We start from the raw sequence: 20774 nt of genomic DNA, 5'->3' as shown, positions 1-20774 counted from the left end.
TATCTTGTATAATATGAATCCAAAAGCTCATTTGGAATTATTTCTTTTCTGCTGCATATCACGGACATGTTCTTCTATAGAAAAAACTCTACAAAAAATTTGGTGATTACGAGGGACATTTTCTTTACATCATGAGAATTTGGCTTCAGAGTGGGAGTTTTATGCTTTAGAGGGTTATCCCCTCATTATCATCAATGGTTTTACTCTCACTTTGTTCTTTGTTTTGCAGTGTTGGTATATCATAAGATGGGGCGGTCGATATTAATTTATATGATTTGATATCCGTCATCCAAATTTGATTCCTTGCATGGTATGATCATGTGAAACATCTAAGAAGAGAACAGATAGAGGGTTGTTCATGAGAGGTCAGGAAAGCAATTGGTATTATGAGGGTCACAAGCAAAACAAGGTGGGGGTTGCCATTGGAACGAGAAAGCTGTTCCTATCAATGTAGGACGAGAGAGAATCAAGTTATCAAAGTGAAAACAAGTAGCATTTTATTGCAAGCACAACAGCATTGTCTCGAGACTCCAACATGCACCACAAGAACAGCCAGTTTCTTTGCAGTCAAAGAAAGCAGAAGCAAGCGTCAAATCATGATTCTTCCAGTGGCAGATGCATCATCTACGATCTCCTGAGGAACTCACGGAACCAGAGTGCAGATCTCTTGGGGTACCTCTTCAGCCCATCCTTGAAATCCACATAATGGAGTCCAAATCTTACAGTGTAGCCTGAGTTCCATTCGAAGTCATCCAACAGCGTCCACATGAAGAATCCCCTCACGTCTGCTCCTCTCCTGCACAAAATAGCTGTCATGTTTCAACATCGGCAACTCAGGAATCCTACCTCATGTTCGCAGACCTGATAGCTCTCTGCAGGTAGAGCAGATGCCCCCTGTAGTACTCGACCCTCGTCTTATCCTCGAGTGCTTCCTTGAGAGGCACTGTTTCATCGTTTACCTCATCGATACCTGCTTGCCAAACCATCCTCTCCGTGAGAATAGTTCAACCTGTCCCGTATCAAAAGACAGAGCAGATGGATCCTACCATTCTCCGTGATGTAGATCACCGGATTGTTGTATTTGGATTTCGTGTACAACAGGAGATCTCTTATCCCTTTCGGGTAGACGTAGAGCCAACTGGAAGCAGCCTGCACACTCTCACCTGGTCAGCCGACGGCAAGCTTACAAAGAACTGAGGTGATTTGAGTTACCTGAGGACCGATCGGAACTCCGTTACGAACCGCTGCACTTGCAGGAAGAAAATTAGGTTAAACATCTCTTCCTTGATGAAGTAGCTGATACATATCGTAGTAGATTACCGGTGCTGCTGACAAAAGAATCTGTCATGTAGTTCTGAACGCCGGTTTTGGAGAGAGGAAGACCGTAAGCATAGCTTGCAGTATAGTAATTGAGGCCGATGAAGTCGAATGATCCTTTAATCAGCCTGGATTCCTCGTCGGTAAACCTCGGTAGGCGATCCCCGAGAAGCGTCCGCATGATGAATGGGTAGTCCCCTCCGGTTAGAGGATCCATGAACCTATCAGTCGAGAGAAGAAGAAGAAGAAGAAGAAACAGCAGTCAGGGTTTCTGCTTCGAACCAGCTTCAACTTGTCCATGGCTCACCATCCGTAATTGAAGTCTAGGATTCTTTGAGCAGCATCGACGTCGGACTTGGAATCGGAGAGTGGAATAAACCATGTGGTCGTCAGTGTGATTCCTATTCTTCCCTTCTGAGATCCCTGCATGCATCTTCTTCGTGAGGAGGCGGGTGATGACACCCAAGTGTTGGCCAAGCTCGCTCTGCTTAATTACCTGGTATGTGTCCCTGTAGAGCTTCACGGCGGCGGCGTGGGCGAGCAACTGGTGGTGAGCCACCACGTAGGGCTCCCTGCCCGAGTTCCCTGCAGTGCAATTGCCGACGAGTATGGGGGTGCATCGGCCCGGTGCCGTCTGTCCTGTAGCGTAACCCATGGTGGAGAAGATCAGGGGTTCGTTGAAGGTGATCCAGTGCTTCACCCGATCGCCGAACTCCCCGAAGCACACTTCCACGAAGTCGCGGAAGTCTTTGCTGCAAGAACAGATTCATCACAGAGCAGTTATCATACGGAGTTCTTCCTAGAGACGAAACATTGTGATGCTACATACACATTCACTTAGAATGATGAGTATGTGGAACTAACATGACGAATGGACTCAAGAAACCACCGTACTGATCCTCCAGGGCCTGAGGCAGGTCCCAGTGAAAGAGGGTCACGAAGGGCTGCAAACCTACAAGAGTTAGGAGCAGACGATGATGAGAGAAAGGAGAGCAACGACGACGAGCAGTAGAAACACAAGTGTACTGAGATGAATACCATTTGACAGGAGCTCATCGATGAGATCGTTGTAATGTTTGACGCCTTCCTTGTTGACTCCTCCACTGAGCTTTCCATCTGAGATGTGAGATCGCAGGCGCATCATTCTACCCAACTAAAAATTACATTCGGAATAGTTTCGTTGATGGAATGTGAATCTCACTTGGTAAGATCCTCGACCAAGAGATGGAAAACCTGTGGGCATCCACTCCCATCTCTTTCATGAGCGCCACATCTTCCTGCAACTCAAGTTCAAACTGATAGATTCCAAGGCAACCACAGTAGCTGAGAGGGAAAACGTTGGATGACAGAGATGAAGTAACCAACCTTGTAACGATGGTAAGAGTCTAATGCCACATCTCCATTGCTCCTATCCATTATTTTCTCTGCCCATAACGTCATAAAAACAAAAGGCATTGCAATAAACTAAGTCTGCTAATATATATATATATATATATATATATATATATATATATATATATATATATATATATATATATATATATATATATCAATTAGAGTGTTGCTGAAAAGTATTGATGAGGGTAATAATTGCGATAAGACTCGCGTGACATCAGCTGCCCCAGAAGACGCCTCACGCCTCTGTTGACCTGATGAGGCACCCGGTTAAAGCGAATCGGAACGCCTACCAAGGCACATTAACACCCTGCTCAAGCTTGATCCCTCACGCCACGCAAACGACAATGTCAGACGCTACCAGAAGTACGATCCTGCTCCCTGCGGGCATGCACATCATGCGACGGTAATTCTCACTATAAAAACCCTCGCGCACCGAGGAATGAAAAGAGAGGCACAAGAGAAGCAGTCACAACTTGGCTAAAAAGAGGAACCCCCCACGACCACCCACTGACTTGATCGTCGGAGGGGTCAAGCCGAGCTCCCCAACCCGACCTTTGTGTAGGTGCAAAGCCGAAGATCCCCATTGAACGCGCAGGCGAGGAATTCTTGCCCGGAGGGAATAACGACCCTGTCCCAACCGGAACACCGTGATCGGTCACCTCAGTAGTCGGGAGGAGCGTCCCAGGAAGATCCTCGTCATCTGGATTCGAACCAAGCTGCGTCGGTCCCGAGGCCACGGCTTAAAATTGTTTATACCAACCTAAGTATAAAACAAGATGAGCACACGAATCCCAAATCCAATAATTTGACATGACTCGCACTGGTCGCAAAAAGCAGTGAGGATCTCATCACTATCTTATCATATGATTACATTCGGACAACCATTTCACTGCTTTGCATGGAAAACTGTCTCCTACAAACACTAAATTATATATAGAGATCGTACGAAATCCATCAAAATAAATATTCACACTATATTTATAGAATATCTTTATTCGCTTTGGTTGATGAGTCGATATCAGACATACAGATAAAATATAAACGATCAATAGATTGATTGTTTCTATGTATCGGATTCACCTAACAAAGAATGGCACGTGGCAATGACGAATATAAGAAGAGAAATCAAATGGTGATCTGTCTAATGAAATCCCAACACTAAAGGAAAGAAGGTGGGTGGGAAGAATAGATTGGGAAAGGCTCTTCGAACAGTCAGGTGGATTCAGTGATATCATATTTTCCATCAAAAATTAAATCATTAGAAAGCTAAATCTTGAAGTCTGAATTCTTCTTTCTTTCTTTCACTCGTTTAATTTATTTGATTCATTCACGCATTCAATTTAAAGCATTCCTATTCCATCGAGCTCATCGGTATTCACTAACGATCTTCCTTCGATAAACGAAGATCAACATCTTTCTTACAACTCTATTATATTTTTACATACTTAAAATCGTCGGCTTGTAAAATATTTCGTTCGTCGAAAATATCTAAGTAACGACAGCATCAAATAAATTGGCAGACCTGGGTGGTGATGAGTGAAGGTGTCCCAAATGCTCGGCCCCTTGCCACCTTCTCGGAATGCACCTTCGTACTACATACGTACCCAACATCAGAACCACTTCACCAAAACACAAACACACACAGACACCCTCTTACTCTTACTTACTTGGTAAGCTGCAGAGGCCGCGCCGAAGACAAAGCCAGCAGGGAAGGAGCTACTGTTGAAAGACGAGGCGGCGACGCCGTGCGCCGAAGCCCCTCCCCATAGTGATCCCATCAGTGCCGCCACAAAGGGGAGGACGGCAACTACGCAAGCAGATGCCATTTGTCTTAGAGAGAGAGAGAGAGAGAGAGAGAGAGAGATGGAAGCCGGAGATCTTCCCCTATTTATGGATGCAGACGGACTGTCGAAAGAGAGCTTCCACATGAATACTTTACCATACCCATTACAGTGTGTCTCAGAACAATTACATCATTACAAGGAATGATTTGTCTCTTATGTCAACCACTTAACATGTCACATGGGATGTCAGGTCATTAAATAGGACTCCATACACACACTATCTTAGCTAAAAGAGAACATGATATATTATTTTCCTTCATACACCCACTTTTCATCATATGCTTTACCAAAACCATATATCAAAGTTGCAAGAGACAGACAGTCAAAGCCAGAGCGAAAGTGATCATTGCCAACTCATCCTATGAAATCTATACTGTACTTTAGTTTATTTACCAACAAAGATATATTATATGTATTGTATCATTATATATATTGTCACCAGTGTCACCTTCCTTCTGTTTCATATTCAATGTCATTTTATATTTATTTTGGCCTCGGATCCTCTCGAATTCGCACAAATCCAATTCTCTTTCACGTGTATCTGTCCATTCACGATTAGTACAATATTTTTTTATGATATTCACTATTTGTTTAATTATAATTAGTACTAGTCCCTCGAGGTGCGGAGATGGTGATTAGCATTTGCGCACAAAGCGCCAAGGTAATCTAAACGAATGAGCTCTTTAAGTTGATATAATCTTTGACGTTACGTTTATAGTCTCGATAAAACCTATAATATTTCACTTTGTCACACATTCATAATGGGGACTTTATGGGACAAGGATCTCGTAACAACCCCGTCTTTCTGATACGAAGAAAGAACTCCATCCAAAACATGTTGACAAAAGTTAGATCCATCTATGCTAGAGAACCTCGCTTGATCGAGGCCTCTTCGTCAAGGTGATCATGAGATTGGTGTTAGTCACTCCTATTTTAGATCTTTGTGCAATTCTCGTGATATATTTGTTGATACGTTAAAGCATCTCGAATAACAAGATCAATTACTTTTCGATCAGGGACTAGAAGAACCAACAGAGTCTCAACTTGAATATGAATGCTTATACGAGGATCGAGGGGCATGGGTCTATGATTATTTCTTTTCGTGTCACTTTTCTTGTGATTGGAACAATCAAATGATTATTTCTTTTCGTGTCACTTTCCTTGTGATTGGAACAATCAAATGGTTATTTTCTTTCCTATCTTACCTTTCATTACCTTTATTAACTAAATCAACTTAAAATTATCGATCTACATAGTTATCATGAACTATGAGCAGACCATCAAACAGCACACATGCATGCATGGATGCACCAAATTATTCCTTCCACAACACCTCAGACACAAACATTGCCATTGGCGCGCTTCATCGAACACGGTGCGTCACTCAGTGGCGACATGGTGGCAGCGGCGGTCCGCAGAGGCACTTGTTGTGGAGGAAGCTGTCGGCCCCAAACGCCTCCATGGCGCCGGCCGTCGGGATCTCGCCGCACAACTGGTTGTACGACAGGTTGAGGCGGTACATGTAGTAGTTGTCCTCCAGCGCCTTGGGGACGCCGCCCCGGATCCGGTTGTGGCTCACATCCAGCGTCCGCAGCTTCACCGGAAGCGCTGCCTCCGTAATGTCGAACTCCAGCTGGTTCCACGACAGGCTGATGTCAAACGTCGACCTTGACCTGTTCTTGAACAAGAACGACGCGCTCCCAGTGAGCCGGTTGTGCGAGACGTCGAAGGTGGTGTACTCCACGTCGCCATAGGACGCGGGGATCTCCCCCGTCAGCAGGTTGTTGCGGAGGACGAGGAACGGGGTCTCCCCGTGCGACAGGCCTGGCGGGATGGGGCCGGTGAACTTGTTGTCGCTGAGGTCGATCACCCTGAGTTCGGGGAGGTTGCTGAAGAAGCGGGGGATTGTGCCGTTGATGGAGTTGTTCTTGATAAAGATGCCGGCGAGGTACCTGAGTTTGGCGAAGGAACGGGGGATGGGGCCGGAGAGGCCGGGCATGTTCTTTAGGGCCAGCACCTGGAGCAAGGGGAGGTCCCCGATGGCCGCCGGCACCTTGTCAGCGACCACGCCGTAGGTGTCTCTGAGTAGGAGGGACACGACCCGGCCGCTCTGCGAGTCGCATCCGACGTGGTACCAGTTGCAGCAGTTGGTGGCGGGGATCCAACTGTTGAGCTGGCGAGGGTTGCCGAGGCCCTTCTTGATCTTGAGGAGGGCGGCGCGGTCACCCGCGTCACAGTCAAAGGACGCGGCCGGGAGGGTCGAGGAGACGAGGAGGAAGAAGAGGAGCGCACCGCAGAGGATGGTGGTGGAGGGAGACATCTCTCGGAGGCTGATAGCATGCAGATGGATGGACGAGATGTGTGCAGCATTCCCTTTGTAGAGAGAGAAGATACGTATCACAGGAAAGCTATCAAAGGCCCTCTCAAATCCTTCCACCTTCCCTTTAAATCTCAATCTTCTACCCGTGGAAGACATAGTTATTGCAAGATCATAAAAGAGCACCTCCCTACTCTGAATTGATCTGATCAAATCAGGAAGGTAATTGGCATGAGAGGAGAGGATGAAATAGGTTACATCGGTCTTATATGGGAGAAAAGTCTGTGGACAGTATAGACAAGCAGTGATTCCAAACATCATAATTATCATCTCCAGTCTCGTCTCCTCTTCTCTAAATAGAGGAAAGAAATGCAAATATGACACAATATATTGATTTTCCTGATGAGATCGAGGGAGAACATAAAAGCCATAATGGGTTGGCATGTTCACAGCTCATTTGTGCTAATCCATAAAGAACAAATGAAGAGAACAGGCAAGAAATTAGCCCTGCTGGTTGTCTGGATTTGCTCCATCCATTTACCATATGTAAGAAAAGTAGCAATAAGGAGAACAATTACTGCAGAAGCAGCAACAAGAAGCTGTAATGTCCTCACCGATTCCATCCTCTCCGGCCAAACAAAACCATTCCAGTGGCTTAGGATTGATGGGATCTGCTGACATGGGGAAACAACACTGATTTGATCTAACGGTAAAAGCATTCCTATACTTAACCATTGACAGAACCATGCTTCATGTGGAACTTTGTTTGTGGAGGTTACCATGACTCGCTCCAGAGAAACTCTTGCCTCCATCGTCGGTACTGTTTCATTTGCTAGCATCACTTTCAGCCACCATCTGCCATCTCTATTGTTCTGCCGGTCCATGGCTCGCTACCGGTGTGCTAACCGTCCTCAGAAACAAACAATCAACTACTGATGACAAAAGATGATCACCCTTTCCAGTTGACCCCCTTGAAAATAAGGTACCTGCCACAAATGAATGCATGGAATTACCAATAGTAGTTTAAGTGCCAAGTGCTAAGGCAATCTACCAAGTTGGAATGTAATTTACCTTCCTCCTTATCAGCAAAAACTGGTGACATCAAGATGTTGGAACGAATTCTTGTCACTGAAGATAATATTGGTGAACAGAAAATTCGTTTGGCAACTTTAAAGATAGAAAGAGAAGTGTAAGGATGGTACCGGTAATCCCTTGAGAGTACAGGGACCAAATGACCTATTTACTTGTCCCAGTACTGGGTAAGGTTAAAATGACCTATTTACATTTTGCACTATATTATACAGCTCATACTGAATAAAAAAGAGAATGAATGCCCTGGATTTAACTAGAGGTACCATATTTCCAAGAGCTGAATCATTGGGAATAGACATGTGTAACCAACCCCAATAGTTGGATTATTATGAAATATTTATTTTGATCCATGTAAAAGATGCTTCAAAGCTGAATCATAATCAACTACCATGTTTTCAATAGACTACAATCTTCAATTGCCCTAACATGCAGACTTTTATTTCAAAGTTCCTTATTATGCATCACATCGTAGAAATGAGAAAGTAGTGCAGTCACTAAATTTACCACCCAGGGTAACCTGCAACTGATCTTGACTCCCAGATTTATGTGTCAGGCACACATGAACCTTCCACAACTTCTCGCCTTATCTCTTCATGCCACGTCCATGACTCATGTATTGCCATACATTTGAGTCAAAGATGGCAGCATTTTCCATTGACCATCCCTAATATTCACCCAAACCCTAGCTCTCAACCAAAGTATAGAGGTTAAAAAAGACAACAAATGAGCACAGTCAGCATTCATAAATATAAGAGCATCTATAATTTAACTCTAGGCAAAAAAAGAAAATGTTGAAATATCTAAATTCATCCCATGTATGATGACACAAATGAAGAAAGACATCCCATACTTTTTTCTGTAACTCCAACTATCAACAAGAACATCAATGAGCCACACACCAGCTTTGTTAGTATTGGGGAAGGTTAGGATGTTGAACATTATTAGCTTCTCTACATAGAGCGATTGCGACCAACAAAAGAGATAAGTTTTGAAGCCAAGACTTAATGAAGTACCATATTCTCAGTAGGATCGAAATTTTAAATGTCCTAACTTGCAACTTTAAAAGATGACCATTATGTCTAGCATCACATGCAAGTAGCGACAATCATAGAGATGCGCAAGAAGCACTCCGTGTTCTAACTTTACAATGAAAGCAATGAGATCAAGCACCATTTTGAAACAAATTCTGTCACCATCTCTTTTGTTTTACGCTCCATATTTAGATACACATTGCTCTTCCTTCACGATGTCCAAGCCGATTTCCCAAAGAAATATACCAAAAAGATCATTAATTCAATAAAATCAGGCAGCTATTTACTGATTACCAGCTATCATTAATCCAATAAACAGAAAAGCAACCCCTGGAAATAACTTGATTATCAAATGCAATAGCATTCCACGGCAAGTACAAACATAGGCAGCATTTACATATCCTAACAAAAGATACTACCACAATTATGCCAAGGAAAATAGGATATAGGGATTATTGGTTCCTAGTTATTTTTCTAGCTTGCATTCACCAAAATGTAAAGAGTTGCAAACCTCCAGCCCCATTTTCTCAGACTGCCGTGGTGGAGGAACTCATGAATGCAGGCTTCATTAGCTCCTCATTGATGCCCTTGTGCTTCCCAGTGTTACTTGGTGAACGCCCGTTGGTCCCTGCCGCAGTGAACTTCCAGCCTCCAACCTCTGCCCTGAGGTCCTCCACGGCCCCCCTCAGCAGCTTGCTCTCAGATTGCAGAGCCTCGATCTCCTGCCTCACCAAGGCGCACGCATCCGTTGCCTCAGTGGCAGCAGCGGGATTCTTCTTCTGCGCATCCTGGTCATCCGTCAAACGTTCGATCGAGATCTTTCTCATGGCGAGGAGTGGGAGCTTGCTCAGCGAGATCCGAGCCATCGGATCATCGAAGGCAGTGCGGAGCTCCGGCGGCACTCTCAGACCCCATTTGAAGTGGATAGCGGTGCGATTCGGAAGCGGAAGGACGCTCCTGGCGCTGACCTCAAACCCGGAGAGCAGCCCATCAATCCCGCCTCTGCTGCCGGCGGAAAAGGCGGAGACGTCGATGGGGAAGCCATTCAACTTCCTCCCGGCGTGGATCCCACCACCCGGCCGGAACTCCACAACCGGCGCCTCGATCCCGCAGCCGTCACCAACGGGTGCGACCTTGACCTCCACGGCCGGGGAGGCGGCCGCGGGGGCGGCAGCAACGGATTTCTTGAATGTAAAGTCGCCGACGCGAGGCTTGAGGAGGAGGGAGAAAGTTGGTCGGGCGCCGAAGAGGCCAAACTCGGCGGACATGGCGAGAGGGGAACCCCCGGCGGGGGAGCCGAGGGGGCCAGCGCCGGTCTTGAGGACGAGGGAGAAGGGTTTGTGGGGGTCGTTGGGGCGGTAGGAGACGCGGAAGGAAGGGCCGGCGCTAAAGGCGGTGGAGAGGTCGAGCCGGAGCTCGCGGGCGTCGCCGACGGCGGCGGCGGCGCCAGAGATGAAAGGCAGGCCGAGTACGCCGACGGGGATCTTGGCCCGCACCAGGGCCGGCCGGTCCTCTGGGAACCTGACCGATACCTTCATCGTCTCGATCCTACCACCGTCTAGGGTTGACGATGCCATTTCGAATGGCTTTCACAGGGTTGTTATCGGATCGAATTAGTATCGGATCCATCTACAACCCGAACCCAATAGCAAACGTGGCGTCCCAGGGGATAACATCAAAGCCACCAAAAACACAGCAAAAAGAAAAAGGATCGAACTGTTATTAGCTGGGAAAGTACACGAAGGAAGCCACGAGACATCACTGAGTTCATGGAGGAAGCTCTCGATCTCTCCAAACTCCCAAGAGAAGCCACCGGAATCCTTCTCCTCCAACTCAACCTTCGTTCCTCCCCCACTTCCGGGCTCCTCCGTCCCCCTCCACAGTCCCACTTGCTCGCAGCTCGGAGCCACCTCTCCCTCGAGCCCCACGCAACCAGCCTCGTCCTCTTTCTTCTTCTTCCTCCTGTTGCTGCTAGCTCGCGTCACCTTCTTTCCGGTGAGCCTCTGCACGAGCTCGCGGAAGTTTGCAGCATCCGTCTTTATGATCTCCGGCGGGAACACGTGTAAGATCCTTGTCTTCGGCTTCGGCTTCGGCTTCTTGACCGTCGTCGGCGGCCCTGCAGCCACTGCAACGCACCCCTCGAACTCCATGGCTGCAGTCGAGGGAGGATTGGAGGGGTTTATATAGGAGGAGCTGAGGGTGAGAAGGAAGCAGTATGCATGTGTTGGCAGGTACCATAAAGTAGCAGGAAGCAGTCAAGACATGAGAAAGGAAACAGCGTGTTCCCTTGCTCCCATCTGACCATCAAGATGAGGCTAACATCGAACTGACTTCGTCTTCTTCATCTATTATCTGACTTTTAAGTTTCGTTTAGGAAAAGGATCATCTTTCAATATCCTTTCTTGGTATGAACGCATGTGGGTTGATGTCGATCTCAGAAACTGTGTTCATCGTCAACAACAGGGGGTAAGTAAATGCGTCCATGACATGCGCATTGAAGCGTCTTTGTTCCTAATTCACACTTCATGAGAAAAAGAAGACAGTGCCAGTAAAGAAGAACCCATTTGGCCTTGCATGATTCGACGTACTTCTGGGTTTGTAGGTCACGTATCTATTGGTCTATGAATCCGAGTGTAGGAAAGCAAACTGCAGGAGATCACCAACACAGGCTTAGTGAATCAAAAGGCTGTCTGATTGACCAAGTAGAAGTGTGATACTCTGTTTGAACATGAAAAGTGCAACCAGATGAAGTCAAAAAAACTGTGTAAATAGAGGTTTGGTTGAGACCTGTACATTTAGTGATCTCTCAGGGAAAAAAAGTCAATGTATTGACAATAGAACACTTCATTTTCTTACAAACATTTGGCAATCAACTGAACTATTACTCTTCACAGTCGAACTTGGTGATATCATATGCAAAGCTGTTCAAATGTTTTACATAATCACAACAAATGCAGAAGTGCAACAGAGTTTATATGCCCCATGATTCAATGTAGCAGTAAAAATCTACATAGAAGTTCATTTAGCAATGATCTAAACATACTAAACCTGATTTGCAGGTCAGTCATGAAATCCGCCGTCTACGCCAAGACGATCACCGACATCAAACACCAGAAATGAAATGTACTCGAAAAAAATGGCACTGCAATATTGTTTCAGGGACTACATTTATATATGCCTTGAAAAGCTTGGTTTCAATTGAGTGGATGCATGACATGATATTGCTGATAAGAAATGTGTTGGAAATTGAACTGAACCTTCTGGTTTGTTTCCATGCCTTTGAGACCTTTTATTTGATCATGTACTGTTTAGTACCATTAGGGTTCTTCTGCTTAATGAAGGACACTGTAGGAAACTAATGTTGGGAATCATACAAATCCGTTACTCATTACACTGAAGTTGAACTTTGCATGAGCAACATGTCTTCATCTGTCTATATATGTGGCAGTAACACTTGGATCCCATGATACAATTTAGCTTCCCTCTCGGTTGTCAGACTCCAACTCTGACATCCAGAATCTATCATACAGGTTGTAGGATGCAATTTTGACATCCAGGTATTCTTGCTCCACCAGACTTCACAACTTCCAGCAGGGCAAGAGACTTTACAGACACTGTGCAACAAAGAGCAACCCATGCTCTTGTGCTTTCAGCTCCCTCCATCGGAGCAACTTAATGGCTTTTTGCAACTGATCATAACTAGGACAACCTGCAAAACAAGATTCATCTGTTATTCTAGATTTCCTATCGAAAACAGCACAAGGAAATGTTAGCTTGATAGTAACATATAGAATCCCCTGTTCATAGTAAATATGCAACTGACCATATTAGAAAAACAGCAAAATAATATCAATCTGTTATTCTAGATTTTCTGACATCAAGAATAACACATCAAGAAATTATATATATATATATATATATATATATATATATATATATATATATATATATATATATATATATATAAAACAACAACAACAATAAAATCATATATCCCAACTATTTGGAGTCGGCTACATGGAACTTTTGCCATCATTGAGTTCTGTAAAAAAATCATATAAATCCTTATTTATAGTTTTCTATTAAAATCTTTTTAGGTCGTCCACTATCTTTTCTCGTATCACTAACATCCGGAGGTTTTCTCAGCACATGCACATGCACATGCCCATACCATTTTAAATGATTTTTTCTCATCCTCTATCGAAGCGATATATATATGTATATATATATATATGTATATATATATGTATATGTATATATATATGTATATGTATATGTATATGTATATATACATATACATATATATATATAATGGATTCTCTTCAGAGTAAGGCTGCAGCATAGCTAATATAAGAAGAATCGCTGATGCTGAAAAGAAAGAACAAAAAGTAAAACGAGGAACTGACATGCTCCTTTGTGTTAATCAGGAAATACATCAGGTACTCTCTTGAAGCTTAAGATATGATTTTTATATGCATGAACCACAAAAAGGACAAAGAAAAATGTGTGAAGGGATTATCAAGCAGAAATTTTCACTTTTGCTACATAGACTTGATAATCAACTTGAAAAGAGTTACAACAAAAGCAGGGAAACAGAGGAACCTTCTCTAAATAGAGTCAAATGATGCACAATCAATGATGACCCTCCTTCCTGGAAGTTTGTTTATTACAAATAGTTAATTCTGCAATATCCAGGTGGAATCTCCAAACAAAATAATTAATTGTCCTTTTTGAAGGCATCCAAGTATTTCAACTTGATGCAAAAAATAACTGTCATGCCAAAGATGAACAAACCATGACTAGGGTGATTATTTTAGGACTGGCAAACAAGAAAATATTAGTCAGAAGGATTTTTTTATATATGTAGCCATGAACAAGATGACCAATTTGCAAATTGGATGATCAAAGAACGGTTTTGCACGAGAAAAAATGGTCATAAGATTTTGAACAATAAATTTCTAGTAGATATGGAAAATTAAAACTTGGATGCCATAAAAGAACTAATCATTGTCAAGAAGATAGTGTGCTAGCAAGAAACAAGTATACAGCTAAAACCAGACACATCCATGCATGCCAAAGTATGATGTCTGCAAACATTCCAGCATCACACTAGCATGTATTTAGACTGATACATTAGGATGCAATATGTATTGTTCATAGCACCTGCTTGGCAAACGGATGGTACATCATACCAGATACTTGAGTCCACATGTGTATAAAATTAAAAGCAAAAGTACTATATTGAGATAAGCTGCAGTGACATATTGTCATATATTACTCGCCAAGATCATAACCTCCAAAATAAGAAATTTCTATAATCACCACATGTATAAGTGGATATCAAATAGAACTAACCTCTAGAATGCAAAGATGATAGAATGCAAGGCAAGAATGCAAGCCATTAACATGGCAGTACTGCGGTTCTTGGTCCTGCTGCAATCTAAGGGTATCTATTAAAGATAGAGAAAACATATCTCTGTCAATAAAAAAACCATCAAGAAAAATTGGAGTGGGACTGGTAGTGTACCTCAAGATGATATCATGATGCACATTTAAACTGTCGTTTGATCTGAACTGCTGCCCTGCATAAACTGTGGTGACTGAGCAGGAACTATGACATGTGGTTGTGCTGGAATTGCGGCTGCTAATCCTGTGAAATCCAATATGATTAATATTTTACTGGCTGCTGTGCACATAAGGTAGAATATTAAAAGAACCACATCCACAAGAACAAATTTCAGAAAGAAAAACACATTAGAGGCTTCTGCCCTCCCTTGAGATAGAAATGATACATCTATTGAGAACAAAGACAAACGTAAAGGGCACAAATCGTAATCTAAATTGATCAACCTAAATAAGATAATAGCCAATCTGTTATGATGTTAAGCAAAACGCAACAAACTATACATAAATCACAGATGTTTGCAGGCAAGTTCTACAGTGAGAAAAATAGGCACCAAATTGAGCTTCGGTAACGTCATTCGATAACCAATCTTTAAGCATCAAACTAGACTTGTATCACCTCGTAACATTTACCCAATTTCTTTCACCATAGACCTCATTAATACTACACTATCTGTGCTAGATTAGCAATGTCCCAGACAACATGGGAAAAGCCTATCCAGCACATACCTATCATGGTACCTGATAAATATAATGTGTGTAAGAGTATTAAAGAGAAAAGAAATCTCTAGATGAAAATGTACCAGCTGGATAGGGTGCCTGAATAACAGGTCGAGGTGCACTTGCCATTCCATTGACATTTGGTCCACCCAATTGCACAATTGGTTGAGTTGGCAGTGTGTAGCCATGCATTGCCGTATAACCAGGTGGAATAGGCTGGCCAAATTGATCAAATGGGTAAATAGATGTGTTTATAGCTCCAGGAAAACCATAAACTTGAACATAAGGCTGCCCTGTATAAGGATTGTATGCATTCTGCAAAAGAGACTAGACATCAAAATTAGCATGTTGGTTGCATATTTTCAAAACAAATTCTAATTCAGAAAGGATTGACATGATTTTGGGTCTTGAACCTGTGGATAGACATACTCCGGCCCATAGAGATTGTAACTGCAAAAGGAAACCAAAGCATTGAATGATTAACCAAACCTATGGCACTTGATTCAATGAACAAGTGTATTCTCACCATCATGAAACATAAACCTTATATGTACCAGAAGCATAGATGCAATATACATAAATTTTCAAGCTGAGTTCATGAATATCAGAGACCAAGATAACCCTTTTTTTTAATCCAATCACCATATTCTTAGACGTGCAAACCAAGAATTCAAATATCTGTACATACCAACAGATTTTTACCAGTCTGAACAAGGAGTGATACAAGATCATATAGGTCAGTAACAGTCAGTATTAAATATTTAATTTATTTTCCAAATTTACAGGAATGCACCAGTCTGTATACCACCCAGTTGCTGACACTAGTATGAGAACAACATTTATGTTCATGGTGCAAACAGTATCACCACCGCTGTCTCAAGTAAACCATACATTTAAAATATTAACTTTCATTTAATCAGATGGAACATTAATTAATATGCCTTCATCCTTGTTCATAAGTGGCTAATCAATTGATAGTACTAGCAATTATATGATAATTATTGCCCAACTGCATAAATTTCCTTGAGTAGAACGTATAGGATATGTACAAGTCAGTGATTTAAAAAGTGCTAAGCGCCAAAAGGCGCCAAGGTCCCAAAACGTAAGTCACTCTGAAATATTAAAATATAAAAAAATATATAATATAATTAAAAATATAATTATTTAAATAAAAAATATGATATAAATTACAAATATACTGTTAACAGTATATTACTTAATTTAGAGGGGGAGAAAAAAAATTCTCTAAAATATTAAAAATAAAAAAGATATATATTATATAATTAAAAAATATATATAATTATTTAAATTAAAATATGATATTAAATTAAAAATATATTGTTAATAGTATATTACTTAAAGTTAGAGGGAGAAGAAAAAAATGTTAACAATAACAAAAGGAGATAGCAATAGTAGCGGAGGATTAGTTTAAGATAGTTGCAACAGCATTGCGAACAACAGCATCGACAACAACGGAAGCTGTGGATAGTAGGCAGCGAGGGAAGCTGCAGACAGTAGCAGTGACAGCGGCAAAAGCTGCAAACAACAGCGGTGGCAACGATGGAAGCTGCGAACAACAACGGCGACAACGACGAAAGCTGCGGACAGCAGCAGCGGTAGCGACGAAAGCTTCAAAGGCCGTCCGTCAGTGGTAGAGAAACCTGTAGTCCTCTCCCTCGACAATGGAAGGAAGCGACAACGGAAGGAAACTATGAGGGCTGTTGGACTCGTCCGTCGACAACAGAGGAAGGCTCGGTCCGCTGCGTCTGTAGCGAAGGCAATGGCAGAAAGCGTCAACAGCGGAGGCAGAAGCAGCAGTAGGGTTCCTCGAGGTCATTTTAAGGTAAGAAACTACGAACCAAACCAGTCTTAATCTGAGAAGGGTTTCAGATATGCATCCATACATCAACTGTGGAAAGGCTATTTCTAAAGTATAAGCCATTAAATAGAAAAAGCAATGTCTTAAAGAAATCCAATGTTTTAACTTTTAACTTATTCCATTTACTTATTAGTCTCATAGCTTTTAGCTATATGGGCATAACATTTTGATCAATATTGATGCCTTCTTTCATGCCCATCAAATTAAAGCAACCATAAATTTAGTAATAGTACTATCATTTCAGGCTACATCTAGCTTGATTTCAGCCAAACTTCCACGACCTACCTGATCATACAAACAATAAATAAACTAAAACATACATTACTTTATTTTTTTCATTTCTAGTAATAAAATACTAAGTCGGAAAGGTAAACCAGATAAAGAGCTCTCAGTAATGGATCACTTTTAAAAATTTACAGCTTTAATATCATATCAGTTCTGATTCAAAAGTGCAAACAGAGACTGAATATCAACAAAACATCTTTCTGCTCCACAGGATTCTTAGCTTCAGTGCTTCTTACTCATTCATCCGATTACTTAGTTCTCAAACCAATCATATTATTTGGGAATAAACTTAAGCATAAGATTAAAACATAGGCATCAAATCCAAGGTTCATTTCTCTGTTTCTTAAACCAAAACCAACGACTGTTTTGAAAAGATCCAGGAGATGAACTAACCTATATGCAGCATATGGTAACCCTTCTTGGTAGCTGAATGGAACAGGTTGTTGATGAGCGGGGCTTCCAACATATGGCCCTCGCTGGACTGACATACCTCCAAGGTAAAGGCCTGACCTCGGGCGCACTAGAACAGAAAAATCCAAACAGACCGCCGTTCATGTCACATGTGTCTAACATGCCATGCATAATATGGCTAGGTAAGAACAGTGAAAAACATAAAGAATGATGTAAACCATTATACTTCATATTCTTAAACTTCAATTTCTTTTTTCTTCTTATTGGCTTTATCTTGCAGGGAGCTTATTGGTGGAAAGGAACAACAAAACACCGACTTAATATCAGAAGTTAGAAAGTGTATCATATGCCTCATAAACAGAGGTCCATTCAGTTAGTATGGTTAAAAAGAAGGAAAAATTAGTATGGAAAATAAGAGCTTTCTTGTCAAGGAAATTTTGCTGTTTTAGACTTTAAAGAAGCAGGTGCACATGGATTGAGATATGTCAGTCAAATGTGAAAAATTGCAATAACCTTAGTGAAGCAGACAATAAAATTTACAGGGTTCCATAAGGACAAGTAGTAAAAAAGGGCTGTTTAGATAATGTGGGCAAAAAGGGTTCAATGAAGCTGAAAAAAATGTCAGATTAGTTTGCTCGATAGCTAGTTGTTTCACAGCACAAGAATTCTGGAATGATGTGTTCCACGCTGTGTCGGTTAGTACACCTTCTGCATTGTCTAACCCAAGCCAAAAATTGGACTAGCCACATGTTGGCATCTCAAGCACGGATCAACATGATGTATACCAATTCTTTTCAAGCACAACTTTTGGACCATGCCAAGACGTACAGATTGGCATGGCAACCCTTGATTTGCCTATAATTATTAATATGTAGTGGAATTTATCTATTTGATCCTTAATCATTGTTACATTAATCCATTTAAATATGCTTCCTCATGCTCAGAAACATGATTCAGCATTTTCCAGAACATAAAGTAGTAGGTATTTAAAGTTTATGACTCCATGAACCCTTGAAGTGAAAAACATAAAGGTCAAAAAAACAAAAAACAAAGGAGCGAACATGGACAGACAGAATTCTTGAATGTAATTTGAAAAACAAAAAACAAAATTTTGGCACCCAAAAATCATATTGAATGCCTTTGACTTAATCTAAAACATTTGGAGTCCATAGCCAATGCTTTATGATTACTTAAATAGCACAAATATGTGCATTAACCAACTCAATATGATACTAAATATATATGTCATCTCCAAATTCATGAGATTCTTGGGTAAAACAACCAGATACAAGATAATCAAGTACACTACTTATAACATGATAAAAGATGTTTAAAAGTATTACTACTGCCTCAAAGTGAAGCCTGCACAAGTACCGATGAGAAACAATCAAATGGGATTGACAACAAAAAGCCATTCAACAGGTTGGAGATGCAACATTGTTTTCTGATACTAAGATTGTAATGCAACTTTTGGCAACGCTAACAGAAGCGGAGATTCTAGGGGCGTACCGCCAAATGGAAGAAAAGGGCGAGATCGCCCAAGTGAAGCCAAGTTACAGTTCGCACGTCTGCCATCGATAACTGGGCTAGGGTCTGCACATGCTCTTCTTGCAGATTCAGGGTCTCGAAAAGTCACCTAACCCCTCCACAGAAATCAGCACCAAACGATTCATACAAAATAACACAGAAAAATCAAATCTTCCCTCAAAACCTCTATTTGCAAAGAAAAGTGAGTTTCCTCCACAAGATGATAGGACAAGCGATACTCACGAAACCATAACCCTTCGACCTGCCGGTGTTCTTGTCGGTGATCACGACGGCCTCAAGGGTCTCACCGAACTGCTCGAAGTGGCGGCGCAACGTCTCGCTCTTGGTCTCCCACGCAAGGCCCCCAACGAAGACTTTCGTGTACGTGGTGTCCCCGAAAAGGGAATTCGGGAAGTGGAACCCGGAGCTGGAGCTCGACGCTGATCCGGATGCCGAACCAGGCCCCGCGTGGTGAAAGGCCATCGGACGATCACCCTCAAGAACCAGAATTCCAGCCAAAAAGAGGCAACTTGGAAGGAGGAACCGGATCAACCGCCGAAACCCTAGCTAGGGCATGGAAAAACCCTAGCTTTAAGGGTTTGCAGCGGAGACCGGGCAACAGGGACGACCAAGAAGAGATCTTTCTCAGAGATTTGAGGGAATCCAAGAAAGAGATCGAAGAATCAGAGAGTAAGGATGGGATCAAGCTCCAGCCTCCAAACGAATCGATCGCTTTCGAGGAAGAATATTATTTATATTATTGCCAACTATTACAAGGATAAATCTGAAAGCGCTTTTACAACCTTATCCTTCAAATGTTTAGAAATAGCACATTTGTCCCCTTCAAATTTTGGAATAGCATATAAGCACCTCATAAATATTTTTAAAATATTAACTATTATTATATTAAATATCAAATATTTAAAATATATTTTATCCGCTTAAATAATATTAAATAAAAATCTTAACTATTTAAAATCGACTATATGATCGGTTTAACTAAGTATAATATTTTTAAAATATTAATATTAAATAAAATTTTAAGGTATGTATGTTGATCATTTAATTAACATATACAAACACCTTATGGCATATTTATAGTACAATATTTTTTTAAATATTAATTTTAAACAAGTGTAAATATGTCTTTAAAAATATATTGTCATTAATTTTGATTCTAAATTTTATTTAATAATTTTTATTTTTTCATATATATATATATATATATATATATATATCCCAAAGACCACTAACGGTCGTCATCATGAATAGGACATTAAGAAGACGTGCAATAATGTTCGTGTACGAGTCTGATGAGGCGATCACGTCCGTCAACGACCAAATAAACGGGTACGCTTTCCCCCGCGGTTATCGTGCCCCCGTCCGACCCCATGCACTTGATATGGCGCGACCGTAGTTACGGAAAATAACGATGGCCTTTTGAGTCATTTCAACTACGTCATCCCGTACCGGAATTGAACCGACACGATTCGTCCGTGAGAAATCGGACGTGGTGAGCCACAAGGCGAAGGACCCCACATCGCTTCAAG

General features: G+C 41.9%; 4 protein-coding genes across 8 annotated transcripts; all 4 read right to left on the bottom strand.

The window, feature by feature from the left end:
- Positions 1-471: 471 nt before the first annotated feature.
- LOC103996373 (beta-glucosidase 24) lies at positions 472-4723 on the bottom strand. The gene is made up of 13 exons (XM_009417296.3): positions 4383-4723; positions 4238-4307; positions 2683-2741; positions 2519-2594; positions 2356-2433; positions 2182-2269; positions 1814-2069; positions 1625-1740; positions 1321-1538; positions 1213-1244; positions 1047-1149; positions 862-970; positions 472-796 (listed from the first exon to the last, which is right to left on the bottom strand). Exons 1-13 carry the CDS (start codon positions 4641-4643, stop codon positions 625-627), a joined length of 1638 nt encoding a protein of 545 aa, XP_009415571.2. The 5' UTR covers positions 4644-4723; the 3' UTR covers positions 472-624.
- A 1094-nt stretch (positions 4724-5817) lies between these two features.
- LOC135619813 (polygalacturonase inhibitor-like) lies at positions 5818-9173 on the bottom strand. Of its 3 annotated transcripts, none has more exons than XM_065122169.1 (2): positions 7656-9173; positions 5818-7550 (listed from the first exon to the last, which is right to left on the bottom strand). In XM_065122169.1, exon 2 carries the CDS (start codon positions 7318-7320, stop codon positions 5944-5946), a length of 1377 nt encoding a protein of 458 aa, XP_064978241.1. In that variant the 5' UTR covers positions 7321-7550; positions 7656-9173; the 3' UTR covers positions 5818-5943. The 3 variants fall into 3 exon arrangements, with proteins under 3 accessions (XP_064978241.1, XP_064978240.1, XP_064978239.1); XM_065122168.1 differs by having other exon boundaries at positions 5818-7547; XM_065122167.1 differs by having other exon boundaries at positions 5818-7862; positions 7948-9173.
- A 144-nt stretch (positions 9174-9317) lies between these two features.
- On the bottom strand, positions 9318-10591 carry LOC135619814 (uncharacterized). The gene has a single exon (XM_065122170.1). It carries the CDS (start codon positions 10574-10576, stop codon positions 9527-9529), a length of 1050 nt encoding a protein of 349 aa, XP_064978242.1. The 5' UTR covers positions 10577-10591; the 3' UTR covers positions 9318-9526.
- A 1654-nt stretch (positions 10592-12245) lies between these two features.
- LOC135619815 (uncharacterized) lies at positions 12246-19953 on the bottom strand. Of its 3 annotated transcripts, none has more exons than XM_065122171.1 (8): positions 19468-19953; positions 19207-19333; positions 17680-17806; positions 15536-15572; positions 15206-15449; positions 14527-14649; positions 14355-14449; positions 12246-12708 (listed from the first exon to the last, which is right to left on the bottom strand). In XM_065122171.1, exons 1-6 carry the CDS (start codon positions 19705-19707, stop codon positions 14552-14554), a joined length of 873 nt encoding a protein of 290 aa, XP_064978243.1. In that variant the 5' UTR covers positions 19708-19953; the 3' UTR covers positions 12246-12708; positions 14355-14449; positions 14527-14551. The 3 variants fall into 3 exon arrangements, with proteins under 3 accessions (XP_064978243.1, XP_064978245.1, XP_064978244.1); XM_065122173.1 differs by having other exon boundaries at positions 15206-15437; XM_065122172.1 differs by lacking the exon at positions 14355-14449.
- Between the last annotated feature and the right edge of the window lie 821 nt (positions 19954-20774).

This window comes from Musa acuminata, chromosome BXJ2-8, assembly GCF_036884655.1.
Source record: "Musa acuminata AAA Group cultivar baxijiao chromosome BXJ2-8, Cavendish_Baxijiao_AAA, whole genome shotgun sequence".
Classification (NCBI taxonomy): domain Eukaryota; kingdom Viridiplantae; phylum Streptophyta; class Magnoliopsida; order Zingiberales; family Musaceae; genus Musa; species Musa acuminata.
This window is presented reverse-complemented; position numbering and strand designations above follow the sequence as displayed.

What these genes read in the sequence shown, in the direction of transcription:
- LOC135619813 (XM_065122169.1), bottom strand. Translation starts at nt 7,320, where the DNA reads ATGCCAACCCATTATGGCTTTTATGTTCTCCCTCGATCTCATCAGGAA.
- LOC135619815 (XM_065122171.1), bottom strand. Translation starts at nt 19,707, where the DNA reads ATGGCCTTTCACCACGCGGGGCCTGGTTCGGCATCCGGATCAGCGTCG. An exon ending in CCCTTTTCTTCCATTTGGCG is followed by an intron (nt 17,807 to 19,206) that starts GTACGCCCCTAG and finishes TTTCTGTTCTAG; the next exon opens with TGCGCCCGAGGTCAGGCCTT. An exon ending in CGGAGTATGTCTATCCACAG is followed by an intron (nt 15,450 to 15,535) that starts GTTCAAGACCCA and finishes TTTGATGTCTAG; the next exon opens with TCTCTTTTGCAGAATGCATA.
- LOC135619814 (XM_065122170.1), bottom strand. Translation starts at nt 10,576, where the DNA reads ATGGCATCGTCAACCCTAGACGGTGGTAGGATCGAGACGATGAAGGTA.
- LOC103996373 (XM_009417296.3), bottom strand. Translation starts at nt 4,643, where the DNA reads ATGTGGAAGCTCTCTTTCGACAGTCCGTCTGCATCCATAAATAGGGGA. An exon ending in ACTCTTACCATCGTTACAAG is followed by an intron (nt 2,595 to 2,682) that starts GTTGGTTACTTC and finishes CTTGAGTTGCAG; the next exon opens with GAAGATGTGGCGCTCATGAA. An exon ending in TCTACAGGGACACATACCAG is followed by an intron (nt 1,741 to 1,813) that starts GTAATTAAGCAG and finishes AGATGCATGCAG; the next exon opens with GGATCTCAGAAGGGAAGAAT.